Source organism: Filicampus tigris, chromosome 6, assembly GCF_054856515.1.
Source record: "Filicampus tigris isolate MCC_2025a chromosome 6, RoL_Ftig_1.0, whole genome shotgun sequence".
Lineage (NCBI taxonomy): Eukaryota > Metazoa > Chordata > Actinopteri > Syngnathiformes > Syngnathidae > Filicampus > Filicampus tigris.
In genome coordinates this window covers 16,122,466-16,136,487 of record NC_141222.1, presented here as the reverse complement: position 1 = coordinate 16,136,487, position 14,022 = coordinate 16,122,466, and the positions used below count along the sequence as shown (strand labels likewise).

The 14,022-nt window shown below is 41.3% G+C and overlaps 2 protein-coding genes across 6 annotated transcripts in view; one reads left to right on the top strand and one right to left on the bottom strand.

Annotated features, from left to right (window-relative positions):
• Positions 1–2,164, top strand: part of fam184b (family with sequence similarity 184 member B) — a 31,182-nt gene extending 29,018 nt beyond the window's left edge. For 4 of the 5 annotated variants that reach the window (XM_086033404.1, XM_086033403.1, XM_086033406.1 and 1 more), the window contains exons 18-19: positions 1,324–1,346; positions 1,419–2,164. In XM_086033404.1, the coding sequence (XP_085889530.1) occupies positions 1,324–1,346; positions 1,419–1,549 (154 nt within the window). In that variant the 3' untranslated portion in view covers positions 1,550–2,164. Of the gene's footprint in view, positions 1–1,323 lie in introns of all 5 variants that reach the window. The other variant, XM_086033405.1, reaches the window with a different exon arrangement.
• On the bottom strand, positions 156–14,022 carry haspin (histone H3 associated protein kinase). Its single transcript, XM_086033408.1, has 18 exons — positions 13,707–14,022; positions 11,746–11,868; positions 11,196–11,336; positions 10,828–10,971; positions 8,728–10,513; positions 7,324–7,462; positions 7,182–7,228; positions 7,004–7,102; positions 6,718–6,903; positions 6,111–6,196; positions 5,916–5,978; positions 5,752–5,843; positions 5,160–5,239; positions 4,862–4,950; positions 3,670–3,812; positions 3,461–3,563; positions 2,525–2,738; positions 156–953 (listed from the first exon to the last, which is right to left on the bottom strand). The coding sequence occupies exons 1-17, from the start codon at positions 13,859–13,861 to the stop codon at positions 2,537–2,539; spliced, it is 3,678 nt and encodes a 1,225-aa protein (XP_085889534.1). The 5' UTR covers positions 13,862–14,022; the 3' UTR covers positions 156–953; positions 2,525–2,536.

Sequence of the window (14,022 nt, the reverse complement as noted above, 5' to 3'; positions counted from 1 at the left end):
TCCCTCAGTTCTTATTCATAAAAATGATCATCCTCCGACCCTGTCCGTCCTAGACCAACCCCCCTTGTCTGTGTGTACCCTGCCTAGAAAAATGTACCTGAACCTTAATAAATGCTTGAAAACCAAATAGTTCTAAAAGACTACATGCAAATATGTAGCATTATGCAATTTTATTCTGTTTTTTTTTTCTTACATTCTTATATACATACATAATGGCTTACAGGTGATTTGATTTCAAAAGAATGGACCCGAAGTTTGTACATGGGTGTACCTGTACTGTCGTGACGTACAGTATAATACAAAACACTAAAATGGCAACTTAGGGGGAAAAAAATGGATGAATCCCAGCTTTATTAACCGGTGTTTGAGATCACCTGTGTAATGGTATCACCAAAAAAAAAAGAAAGTCCTCAAGATGCTCACTGAGCATGGTTTGACCTCCACGTACTTGTTTGACTTTGATCTTTTGGTTGAAAATCCAAAATTGTATCACTTCCTGGGCTTTGCCTTCAGGGATGGCGTTTTTATTCTTGTAGTACATTTCAGATGCAAGGGACTTCAAGATGCTTTATACAAAGCATAAAAAGCATCAACAGAACGTGAAAGCAAAACAGGGCAATTAAAATAGAAATCCAAAGTCTCATTGAAACAGTTAAAACATACTACAGAATAAGAGAGAATGAAAATTAAGTTAAAAATAAGATAAATAAAAACAAATGGATAAGACCGGAAAATTAAAGTTACAATGCAGAAATGCTTAAATTTGAGAATTGGAGCAAATATGCAGATTTGTGGAAGTGTGTTCCAGATTTGTGGGACAAAGACTTTAGAGGTTCGTTCCACTGTGGTAATACACTGTCGGGCAGATCGCCCCAAAGGTTCCTGGCCTTCCAAGAGCACGTTTTCCTGATAGTGTGCTGGAACTAAAACACACAGTGGTCTTCCAAGAGTTCCTGTGGACACAATTTTAAAAAGATTAAAAATGTAATCCGTTTCATTTTGTTCCACAATGTCAACAGGCAACCAAAAATAACATTTTAAAATGTTTTTAAATTTTACACAAAAAAAGGGGGAGGGGGGAAAAAAAAATGCAGAATTTCAGTTTTAGGCTCAGGTCAAAAATGTGAGCAAGCATCGGACTGAATTTGATTTTACAATTTTATAGTTTTGACTGGAGCCTAATATTGAATTATGAAAAAGCTGTCATTTGTCTTTTCCAATTGCCAAGTGAAAACGGAAATAATGAATGATACCAAGATTTAAATGGAACCATTTTGAAGTAACATTTGATTTACAGTATTTTGTGTGTACGTGTGTTTTTAGGGGGCCTTATATGGAGCAGAGAGGTACCGAGGGCCTAAAACAAGAGTGGTTCACCAAATACTTCTCCTTCTGAGCACAAACAATCTTCCCAACAGTTCATCGCTTCTGCCACACCTGCGTGCGTGCGTTCTTCCCACATATACACAAACGCTCAACTGGGAGCACCGCTGATTACTCACTTGGTCAAAGACGAGGAAAATGGGTCGACGATACGGCAAAAGTGTAAAGTCGTGTGGATGTGATGAAACGACCACGCCGTGGGATGGCTGCTCAAAAGAGACACTCCAGTCGCACTGTTGGTAATGTAATACTGTGAAATAAGGTTGCATGGATTTTAACAAAAATATGTTCATCTGGTTCTGTTGCATTGATATGAATCCTTTTCGCTGAGTGGTATTAAATCGGTGGAGTGCTCGAACAACAGACTCGTGGGCTCATCACCAGCAAGGCCATCTCCAACATTGCCTCAAAGCTCAACCAAAAAGTGCTTCTCAAAACACATGCCTGACCTCTTCTCGGCTTCCTGGATCTTGTTTGTGTAGTCTGAAATGTCTCCATATATTTTATTTATTTATTTTATTTTTTAAACAGTCTTCCTTTTTCAGTGCAGCATTTGCTTCAATATGATCACAAGGTTATTGAAGGCAAATTTCGCCGACCGAGTGTCTCTTCGACTTATGGAGGCATTTGATGTATTCAATCAAGATCCTCATTACTACGGACACACACACACACACACACACACACACTTTTCACTTCCCATACCAAAATGAAGCTTGTTTTGATGCAAAAATGTACAATAGTCTTAATGAACAAATTGAATAAATATTTTGTTTTTGTACTCGATTCCTCTTGATCTTTTCTTAACAGGTAAAAAGTGCAGTACTCGCTGAATCAATGCAAGCGTTAAATTAGCGACTGAATGTATTTTTAAAGGTAGTATTAGAATGTGCAATATAATACAAATTGAACCAAGCGGTGCCTGGGAACTCAAACAAGTTGGTGTTTTTTTAAAAAAAAATGTTATCTCCTGTAAAGTTTGTCATTTTGACGCTACGAGGATTCCTCCCGACAGCGCCGATATACATTCTTTTGCACGGCCACAGAAACAGGAAACAGACATCAATCAGTGTGTGGTGCCTCAGTGATGAATTTGCAGCAGTGCAAATATACACAATTTTTGGCCAGAAAACGCACTTACTAGCGTTGCATGTTACGTAAACATGGGGCATGTCTGGAGTACTTCGGTTGCTGAAGTGTAGCGCAGGACGTTGTCGTGAAAATGTGTGAGCTCCTTCCATGTGTCCTTGGTACTCCTTCCGCCCGTTCCGCGGTACCTCATGGAGAGCAGCTTGGAGCACAAGTAGTGGAGCCACAACACGTTGGAATGAGGGTGGTAGCTGTTCCAGTTGTTACTGCGACAGAAAAAAACGGCAAGAGTTCTAGGAACGAGGGTCTCCATAACACATGGATGCTATTCAGACATTGTAAGGATGACGATCGAGCATTTGACACTGACCAAGCATGGGGCAAAGCTTCAGGAGGTCACTCAAACTAACGACTAATAGCAGTTTTGAAATCCGAACAAAGTGTTGCCAAATTGCTTCACAACCAGTGTCCAATCATTTATGAACCCTTAAAGAGCAAGTCAACCCAAACATATTTTTTTCAAGAATATGTTCTATGCAAGCCCACTACTTGAAACAAGGCATTCTGATAAATATTGCCTTTGTGGAATAAGAGTTAATCCACTCGTTTTTAGCCATCTCTGGGGGCGGCCATTTTGTCACATCTGTCGACTGAAAATGACATCACAACTGCTCAGGGCTCTAACGACCAATCACGGCTCAGCTTCAGAAAACAGGTCAGCCGTGATTGGTCATTACCTGAGCAGTTGTGATGTCATTTTCAGTCGACAGAAGTCACGAAATGGCCGCCCCCAGAGATGGCTAAAAACGAGTGGATTAACTCTTATTCCACAAACGCAATATTTATCAGAATGCCTTGTTTCAACTAGTGGGTTTGAATAGAGCATATTCTTGAAAAAAATATCTTGGGCTTGACTTCCATTTTATGTGGCCTCCTCCCAAGACACGATACCAAGACATAGTAAATCAAACAAAAAAGTTGGACTGACCCATTCTCTTCCCTCATGCGTCTATAGATGTCAAACTGGTAATCTCCCTGACCCATGAAGAGCTCCTCATCATTTGAGATGTCACAGGACACCGTCAGACCATCTGGAGAGGGCACAGCTCATTGGCGTTAATTTCATTCGATTAAACAATAAAGGGAAATAAAATAGCTCAGCAGGTGACATGATAGGTAACGAGAAACGCCACTGACCAATTTCCAGTCTGGACAGAGAGTAGTCAATAATGTGGACAAACACCCCTTTGGTTTCTAAAGAGTGTGATGCTCCGTTGAGGAGGAAGCTTTCAGTCTTCTGCTTTGTTGTTTTCACGAGCACGTTGCCCCAGTGGAGGTCCCTTCAGGAAAAGCCAAAAGTAACAAATGACACACCTCACACTTTTAGACAACTTGCCTTCCAAGACTAGTCAAAGGAGTCCGAATTATTTTGTGACAAGCAAATTGTATTTGCATTTGGTCAATAGTGTTTGGAAATGAGCAGAGTCCAGCACTCAGCCCCCAGCTACAGAGCTTTATTGACTCATTATTCATTCCCACATGACAAGGGCTTGTAAATAAATAATGGTGTAATGTATCATGAAGGGAGAAATCAAATATAAGAATACTGCATACTATGCACAAATGCAGAATGCTAAGAATATGCTCGTATGCTAATTCAGTGTCTAACTGATCCGACTCTATAACAATTGGACTGCATGAAAAGAATAAATAATCCTGACTTAAAGGTCTTCCAGTACTATTCACGTGTTCACCACTGCACTAAAATAGACCTCACACAAATGACTCATTACAACCTCCGGGCTCTCCTGTGCACTTTTTCTACTTTTCTATCGAGGCAATCATGAACTGCCCAAACAGGTCAGAGAAAAGTGTGTCACATTTCACACTAAAAATCTCACGAGCTCTGAGAGAGTAATTCTATTTTTGTTTCAAAATATGCAATTAAAATATTTATCACATTTTTGGTATATTTTATCAAGAGGAAACAATATCTCACCGACTACTTAATATTCTTTTTAGCTAATAAAATGACAATGAATGTGAAGTGCCATGTTTTGCTAATTCCCCTATTTTGACTGATTTTTGTGGTGTGTTTTTTTTTGTCAACATAATATCATTTTAGCATTGGTTATTCTTTTTAACTAATAACATGACAATTAATGTCAAGTGCCATGTTTTGCTAATTCCCCTATCTTGACTGATTTTTGTGGTGTTTTTATTTTTGACATGGTAAATTTTAAGCATTGGTATTGAGATTTCGTATTGAGGTACAGTATAGTATTGAAGACTTAAGACGATTTAAAAAAATGAACAGAGGGTACTTGCCAAATAAAGGATCAAATGACGGCCCTTATTTTTTTTAATGTAATGACGTTTTAGTGTGTACCTGTGTTCAAAGTGCAGTTGCTGCTCAGCCACAGCCAGCGCTGCGGTCACTTGGTGGAGGATACTCTTTGCCACAACCAAAGACGACAACTTCAAGACAAAAGAGATTTTGGAATTATGAGACAGCAAAGATTCACCATATAATGCATGCGCCCCAAAACTCAGGATTGCGTTTTTTTTTCCCCCATCGGGTACCATTTCATAAATAGAGATAGACCATGCCAGATCTAGAAAAAAAATGTATAATATGTCTGCTCGACAGCACCGAACATGCAATCAAAAGTTTGGCGTGTGAATACCGTTCCATTGCTGTTCTCTAGGTCGACACCACCAAACTCGAACTCCAGGATGAGAAACAACTGGTCATTTTCAAATAAATCTACACAACACAGAGAGAAGCAGCTGCATGAAACGTGTAAAATAAAACTTATTTTCACATTACAATGCACAACAATACAGTGAAAGTGAAACCCCTGTTAAATCGCAATCAATCATTCATGGGTCTGCTATACATCTTATATTATTTATTTTTCTATATCTTGAAGGGCTACAAATCAAAAAATAGTCCAGAGGTTCAGATATTGCCAAAAGAAAAAATATATAAATACGTTTTATATTACGCAAAATTGCAACACAGCCGGAAACAGCGGAAGTCAACACATCCAGTGTGGGAACGTTTAGTAGGTGGCAGAATTTAACGCGGAGCTAGCATCATGTTGCAATGATAATGTCTGCAAGTATGGAAATATTTTCAAGAGGAAAGTGGTGACAGTGCAACAAGGACTCTTCTGTGCCAAAGAGAATATATTCAGAAACGAGTATGTTAAAGAAATGTTTGACTTTAGTGTGTTCATGTTGCTGGATTCAAGAGAATGAGAACACAACACAAACCTGGTCTGTCATTCTCAGAGCCCCTTTTCCTATCAAAAGTGTCCCAGGCATTCAAGAACTCAGGAGGGTAGCAGCCTCGGACACAGTGGAGACTATGAGGGAACGAGACGAACGTCAGCAAGCGCAGAGAGACGAAAACACGGATGAGCAGAGAGAGTGCTTACTCATTAAGTCCAATGAAGCAGCTGGTCTGGTTATGATGCTTCTCTTTCAAGCTGCTCAGCTCCCTGTAACAATACAAGATGGTTTACAAATCCGATGAGCAACATTTCTACAAAACTATGGGGGGGGGCGGACATCATATACTTTATGTGTACCTTACAGTATATAAATGCAACACAAATAAAGGGACAGATTACTTTGAGATAATAATCTCATGAAGGATCTCCCCAAAGGTCTTCTGGTCTTCCCCATTCACCATCTGACTGCCCTCCAATGGAATGACCTGTAAGAAGAAGAAGTGATGTTTCATTCATTATTTTCAATATCAATTTCAAACACTTTAAAAAATAAACAAAAAAAAGGCTTCTCAGACTTGTGGAATATGAGAAATCCACCCATATTTAGCTATCTCCGGGGGCGGCCATTTTGTCTCTTCTCGTCGACTGAAAATGACATTTTCAGTCGACAGAAGAGACAAAATGGCCGCCCCCAGAGATGGCTAAAAATGGGTGGATTTTGCTGCTTAACTCATATTCCACAAACGCGATATTAATCAGAATGCTTCACTCTGAAAATGAGTACTTAACCCACTTTAAAAAATATGGTACTATGTTATCAATAAATTAAATTCAGTTTTGTAAATAAAACTTGCAGACATTACAGTCACAATTAAAGGAACAATTTCATTTCAATTGGTGGTGCTCATAACCTTTTCGAGCCAACATAATGTTTCTTCTATACACTGTTGATTTGTTCAGGGTAAAAATTCGCCAGTGACATATTCATGCATATGTAGACACGTACTTTAAGAGCAACCGTTTCTTCTGACAAGTTGCTGGTGGAGAAGACCTCACCAAATGTACCCTCCCCAATCTTGACGCATCGTCTCATCTGAAGAGCTGAGAAGCACTCCTTCCAGGGCAGCGGTCCCTGCTGTCCGCACTCAGCGTACACCTTCTCCGCATCTGACAAATCTGTGTCATACATTAGCTGTGGGGGTTGGAACATTTGCATGGAGTTATTTGACAATGTCTTTTTGTATGCGGATTCACTCTCTGGTGTCAAAATATGGCGATTGCTTCATTTATACCTGACTGACGTCTGTTGGCACCCGATTTTTAGAACTCTGCGGTGTGGGCAGCATTAAAGAGAGCTTCTCTGCAGCTGACAAATCGGTGTCATAAACTAGCTGATGGGGTAGGAACATTTGCATACAGTTATTTGACAAGTTTTTTGGTATCAAATTATGATGAGCCCTTCATGCGTACCTGACTGGTGTCTACCCGCTTTTTAGAACTCTGCGGTGTGAGCAGCACTAAAAAAGGGCCAAAAGAGAGCGGTTGAACATTCGATGATGAGAAATGAGCACAAGTACAGAGGTTGAGTTTCATGGGCACATAAGATCTGTACCTTTGCGGTGAATTGAGAGGGCCGATTTAAGTCGATTCCAGCGCTGTGTGTGCGGCGTGTTGTCGACCAGCAGCGATGACAGGTTGAGGGGACACATCTTCACCGGGGTGGAGAAATTCAGCGCATGTCCCGTAAGCCCCTGCACATCAGGACGGATGACCAAGTTAGTCACTGAGGAAACAGCTTCATATCTACGGATTTGAAAATGCTTAGAACTGCTAACCTATTCATCCCACAAGGACCCTATCAATCTGATTGAACTGCATTCCATCAGCAGTGTTGGGAAATTTCATCATTCTATGCGAACTACGGTACTTCGTTTCGATGATGTATGCGCCGTGCAACTGTTGGTGGCCGGGGTTGCCAAATAATGGCCATTTCTGCCTATTTAAGGCTCATTGGCAGTGTGTCTAGCCGAGTTTTCTCCTTGTAGTCTAACAAGAGAAAACCTGGCACTTTTGGACAAAAATGAACTGCTGTTTAAAAAAAAAAAAAAAAAAAAAGTGCATTGACCCCAGAATGTGGTTGTTCACAGAAACTTTCACAAAGCCAAAATACACCATGTTCAGTTCACGTTCGCCCGAAATATAAACGAGTTCATGAATTTTTATTCACTGAACTCGACGAGTTCATGCACTTTTATTCACTCAACTCGTTCAGGTACAACACTATGAGTATTGAGATCAAGGCAATTTTCACAAAAACTAGGAATTGTTCAAAAAGGTCTTGTTTTGTTAACTTGATAGTCAAGTATGGTTTTCCCTTTTTGCCATGTTAATACAGTTTTGTTTACTCAAAAATGCTATTATTGGCCTTGCGCTATGAGGCTAAAGTGTCATCTATTGTTTTAAAGATGAAGTCAACCCCAAAATGTTCTTTACAAGAAAATGTTCTGTGCATGCCCACTAGTCTAAACACGGCATTCTGATTAATATTACTTTTGTGGAATACAAGTTAAGCAGTAAAATCCACCTGTTTTTCTCCATATCAGGGAGCGACTATTTTGCTAGCTTCTGTCAACTGAAAATGACATCACAGTTGCTCAGGGCTCAGGTAACAACCAATCATGGCTCAGCTTCAGAAAACAGGAGAACCGTGATTGGTCGTTATCTGAGCCATGAGCAACTGTGATGTTAATTTCAGTCAACAGAAAGGGACAAAATGGCCGCCCCCTGATAAGGACAAAAATGGCTGGATTTTACTACTTAATTTATTTTCCACAAACAAACTATCAATCCTAATCCCGTGTTTGGACTCATTGAGCTGCACAGAACATATTATTGTCAAGAAAATGTGGGGGTTGCTTTATTTGAATATACTTGTGTGCACATAGGTCTTGTAATGACCATGGAAAGACTGAAATACAGTCTGCATTTTTAAACGTGGTTATCGTGTCATGCTCACCTGCAGTCCGTTGCTTTGATTCGAGATCATATCGCTAATGGTGCAGTCGGCAGCCCTCCTTGTACTCTTCCTCTTGAACGCGTGCGGCGCTTGCAATTTGCTGTCATTCTTCCAGCGACTCACGCTCAGACCACTGACGCACGCCTTTCGGGTGGTACCCGGCCGTTTCGTTGTCGTCTTCTTTTTACCAACCCGAGCCGAAGCTTGTTGGTCAACCTTTGAGCGTTTTTTTGAGGCTTCTTTGCCCGGGTCCACAACGCTGTCAGAACTAGACGAGCCCTGTTCCACACCATTGCATGAAATCTTTTTATACTGATTCGAGTCCGTTTTATTCGGGCCCTTGCTTCTGATCAGTTCCTCGTTGGTCAAATCGGAACCATTTGTGGATGATTTACACTTCCTGACGTTTTGCTGCAGCTCCTTCAGTTGTGTTGGTGTCAGTCTCTGAATTGTTACTGCAAGCTTGTCACTTAGGCATTTTTGGATCAGTGCCATGGAGAGTCTTTCTGCCCTGGACGGTGTGTCGACGCCGTTGTAACTTGATCGTCCGACAGACAATCTTTGGAAGATTTCTCTTTTCATTTCCTCCAAACCCAATCGCCCTACCCTAACTTTGCGACTTTTTCCTTGAAATGTATCATTTGCATCCTGTTCCTTTGCTGACATTTGCCCAGGAAAGCTGGCTGTGAATTCTGCGCAAGTGAAAAATTCAGAGCCGCTGCCGGTGTGCTGGGTGGATTCAGTGTGCTCTGACGTCGACACCTCCTCGCATTCACTTTCTGCTGACGGCGCAACACCCACGATAACATCTGAAGCTTCGGACTCCGGCTCATTCCATGCGGTTGACCGCCCGCAGGTCTCATCTTTCGCGGCAGCTAAACTCGAGTCGTGTGACAGTTCTGGCGATAACATATCCACGAAAATCGGACGATGCTCGGCGGTTGGCCTTCTGTGAGCTGAGCTAAGATCAGCAAGGCAGGACGCGCCGGTGGTGCGGCTGCAAAGTCCGCTGGCAGTGAGGCCGTCCAATCTCTTCATTCTCACAGTGCAGCGCTGGGCTAAACACTTCTCCTTCAGAACTTCAGTCAGTGAGAGCACGTCTTCCACTGCGGACACTGAACAGCTGCCGCTTTGACCGTCTGCAGTCAGCAGATGGAGGCTTGCCGACGCGCCGTCAATTTCCACCTTGCCGTCTCCACTCGTCTCGTTCGTACTCCCCGGGTGCAAAAAGAGGTCCTTTGAATGTCCTTCGCGGAAAAGTGGGCATGCTTGCGCATTCGGCTCGCTCAGGCTTGCCTCCTGCTCCTTGCTGGAGTTTAGAATTTTGGGCGGTGAAGAACATGGCTGCCTTGGAGAGTCTCGGTCTTCTTGGCATGCGCTTGCACCTATGCGGCTGATGGACAAGGACGTGGGGTTCGGGGACCGATCGGTGACGGGGAACAGAACAATATGGGGGCGTTTGCTCGACCGGCTAACTGAAGGTGTCGAGCAAAAGACGGGCTTCTTGGGGTGTGGCCCGAGGCTATCATCTGCTGAATCACTCTGGAGCATGTTTCGCAAGGGGTCGGTATCCAGGTTGCAGGTGGAATTCTCCACACTTGATTCTAGCATTGCCAGAGAGACTCTTTTCTTCTTGTGAGAACGACAGATTTGACTTTCCTCTCCAGAAGTAAAGTCTTCCCCAAAGTTGAACACATCGCCCTTTGCCTTTGAGCGTTTGACTTTTGTGGTGACTGGGCGGCGTGGACGACAAGTCACAAAACATCCCAGCGGAGGATGAGGAAGACTGTGGAAAACGGGAAGGAGAGATGACCCAAAACATTTTGCAACACTTGGCATTTAGCGGAACGGAAGGAACATGCAATGTTTATTTAATCTCAATACTGACCAGTTTGCTTATTGAACATTTTCGTAGTTGTGTTCATCTCTTATTTAAGGTTAAATATTACACTGCAAAATAAAATTGCCTGAATTCAGACTTTTTTTTAGCCGGGGTCTTTATTTTGGATTTAAAATAATAAAATCCTCTAATTATTGATATCGACTTATATGAAGTATTTACATTGTGATATTTTTGCACATTACAATACAAGGACTTACTTGGAAGTCGTATTGATTTGAAGTGGCCTTTTGTGGCTTTTGGCAGAAGGCAAGAAATCTTCGTCACTCTCCCTGGTAATCGGACAATGCTCTTTCTTCCGCCTTATTGTGACCGCTGCTCTGACTGAGACAGGTGCTCGTTTCCTGTTGATGCATCAGTAAATATCAGGTCAGAAACAGAAAACCTCTGCCAGGTCGTGTTGTGGCTGTTTTCAAAGAAACAAGACTAGTAACCACACAATTTCAGTTGAATCGCGTGTTTTTCTTATGTTTGATATCTTGAGCATTTTCTGAGCTTATGATAAATATGAGGCAAAGCAGGAGTTGATTGTGTAAATAAGTGTGTGTGTGTGTGTTAGTGCACAGACCTGGTTGCCCTGTCCAGTGGAGCAGGCTGAGGGCAGGAGGGGAAGGGCACGCTGAAAATGTCCTCTTCATCAGTGATGTTCTCTTTCGCTTTCCTCCTAGTTGCACGGACTTTCTTTCCCTTGGAAGGACTTTTCTTTGCTCTAAAAAATTGAAAATAATTTCTTGTGTACAACATTGTTAATGGTTAGGGTACATGAAGGGGAAAAACAACTGGCAAACCTCGGCAATTTGGCCGATGATGAAGGGCTACAATCGGCCGGCCGATTAATCGAGCGGGGCCCTACATAACAGTCCATTTATTAATTGATTGCTAGGAACTCTGTTGATTTTGTGGAACTGAATTTTGATTAATCAAATCGCGGAGCAATTGAGGAAAAGAAGAGAGCACTACTTGGCTACAACCAGGACCTGTTGATTTGGTTTCAAATAATTGCACTCTAAAGATGAACAACAAGACATCAGCTATGGGAAGCCGCGCTGTTTTGATTGTTTCTCGCATTCCATTTAAATGTGGGTGTTACTTTTCCCCATAGTAATACACTGACTTACTTGGAAGTTGCATTGATTTGAAGTGGCTTTTTGTGGCTTTTGGCAGAGGATAAGAGATCTTCGTCACTTTCGCTGATTCTTCTTCTTGTGACTGCTGCTGCGACTGAAACAGGTTTTCTTTTCCTGCATTAAGAAAGATCAAGTCAAAAACAGTGTGGACAGAAAATACTGAAAATATCTGCCAGGTCATGTGGCACTCAATTTAATTACCGGCACCAAAGTGAAAGTAGTATTGGTAAGCACACAATTTCAGCAACCTTTTTGAAACAGAGAGCTACTTCTTGGGCACTGATTAATGAAGGGCAAAATGTATGAGTTGCACTTCTTAAGTAAAAAAAGGCTAAAATGTTGATCATCGTTGATTTTGATTTAACACAAAATCAGTCTCCTTTCAGGAAGGACTACAGAAATGTTACTTTTGAGAGGCTGGAATCAAAGAACAATTTTAAGATACCGTAATCAATGGCTCTAAAAAGGGAATCATTATCAAAGTAGTTGGTGGTTAAATTAATAATTTATTAAATGGCAATTAATCGATTCATTTTGACACCTCTAATAGTAAGTAACAGTCAAAAAGTGTATCAAACTGGCAGCCCTTCACAAAACGCAAAGACGACAAAAAATTGCAGTGGCTCCCAAGTCTATAGGATACCACATACAAATTCAAATGCTCAGACACCACTAAGGAAGTATCTGAACATTGTTTTTTTTAAAGCATTTTTAGCAAAAAAAAAAAAAAAATTCTTTCATTATTATCTATACTGTTTATTCTCACAAGGGTCGCGGGCGGGCTGGAGCCTATCCCAGCTGTCTTCGGGCAGTAGGCGGGGGACACCCTGAATTGGTTGCCAGCCAATCACAGGGCACACAGAGACAAACAAACATCCGCACTCACAATCACACTTAGGGGCAATTTAGAGTGTCCAATCAACTTACCAAGCATGTTTTTGGAATGTGGGAGGGAACCGGTGAACCTGGAGAAAACCCACGCAGGCACGGGGAGAACATGCAAACTCCACACATGGAGGCCGGAGCCGGGATCGAACCGACAACCTCTGAACTGGGAGGCGGACGTGCTAACCAGTCGTCCACCATGCCGCCTCAAAAAATTCTGATGAACTATAAATATGAATTATTGCAGGACTAGAATCGAGCCGAAGACACGAGGTAGCTAGTACTAAGCAATATTAAAAAAAAATCTTTCATCCCTCACTTAGTGATTTGCAACCGGGTTCCATCAGAAATCATTATGGGTGTTGCGGGAATTTCAGTTAAATTTGCTTGATTTAATGTAGGGCTGCTCGATTATAGAAAAACTTATTAATCACAATTATTTTGGTAATAGTTGAAATCACGATTATTCAAACGATAATTGATTTTTTGTTACAAAACAAGAAAATGTTTAGATAAAGACAAATACATTTCTTTGAAACACTATAATTATGCAAGCTCCTTTTGGACCACACAAAATGTATATAATTAATTGGAGCAAATGTGTAAATTCAAGTATGATTTCCTTGAGTAAATAAAGTGCGAGTGCATTGGATATAAATACATATTAATAATCGGTTTTTACGATTATGCCAATTTTGTAATCGTGGAGTGTAGTAATCGTCATTGAATTTCGATTAATTGCACAGCCCTAAATCTTTGTTCATCGAGATTTGCAGAACAAACCCAATTAGATGACTGAAGACACAATGAACCTGTCAACATTACTACAATGGAAACACTTTGTGATTAACTAAGGAGGCTCCAATTTCACCACAAGTACATAAGTGAGTAAAACAACACGAGATCATCATTTCAGTTTTCATACGTTTTGTGACATTTTTTGTTTGGTATTGTGCGGTGATCTTTTTCTATTTGCCTTAGCTCAGTGAAGGTTGGGAAACTGATTTGAATTCATCAACATGATGACGCAATAGGAAGAGATACGGTGCTTCTTTTTGTTTGTTTACCTGACTTTGGTGAATTTGGCGTGTACCAACAAGGAATCGTCTGTAGACGAGGAGCTATCGAAGGCCTGCTTGTGCTCCTTCGGTGAAATCCAGGCCGCCAACTTGCGACTAGTCTTCCCGTAAGTCCTCATAAATATTGGCTTCACGGTGGTCATTTTACGTTAAAATATAATGGATGGATGGATGGATATTTACTTATGATCATTTGCTTGCATTCCGAGATATCGATGGCTTTGTCGCTAGCTCATTTTGTCGTGTTACCCGCTCCTTGTTCAAACTGTATCATGTCATCAAGTTGCTTGGGTGACAAGGTGTA

Excerpts from the sequence above, each read along its gene's own strand:
- haspin (XM_086033408.1), bottom strand. The coding sequence starts at position 13,861 with ATGACCACCGTGAAGCCAATATTTATGAGGACTTACGGGAAGACTAGT. Across the intron at positions 6,904-7,003 it reads TGCCAACAGACGTCAGTCAG|CTAATGTATGACACAGATTT; the intron begins GTATAAATGAAG and ends CAACCCCCACAG. Across the intron at positions 5,240-5,751 it reads CTCTGAGAATGACAGACCAG|ATTTATTTGAAAATGACCAG; the intron begins GTTTGTGTTGTG and ends TGTGTTGTGTAG.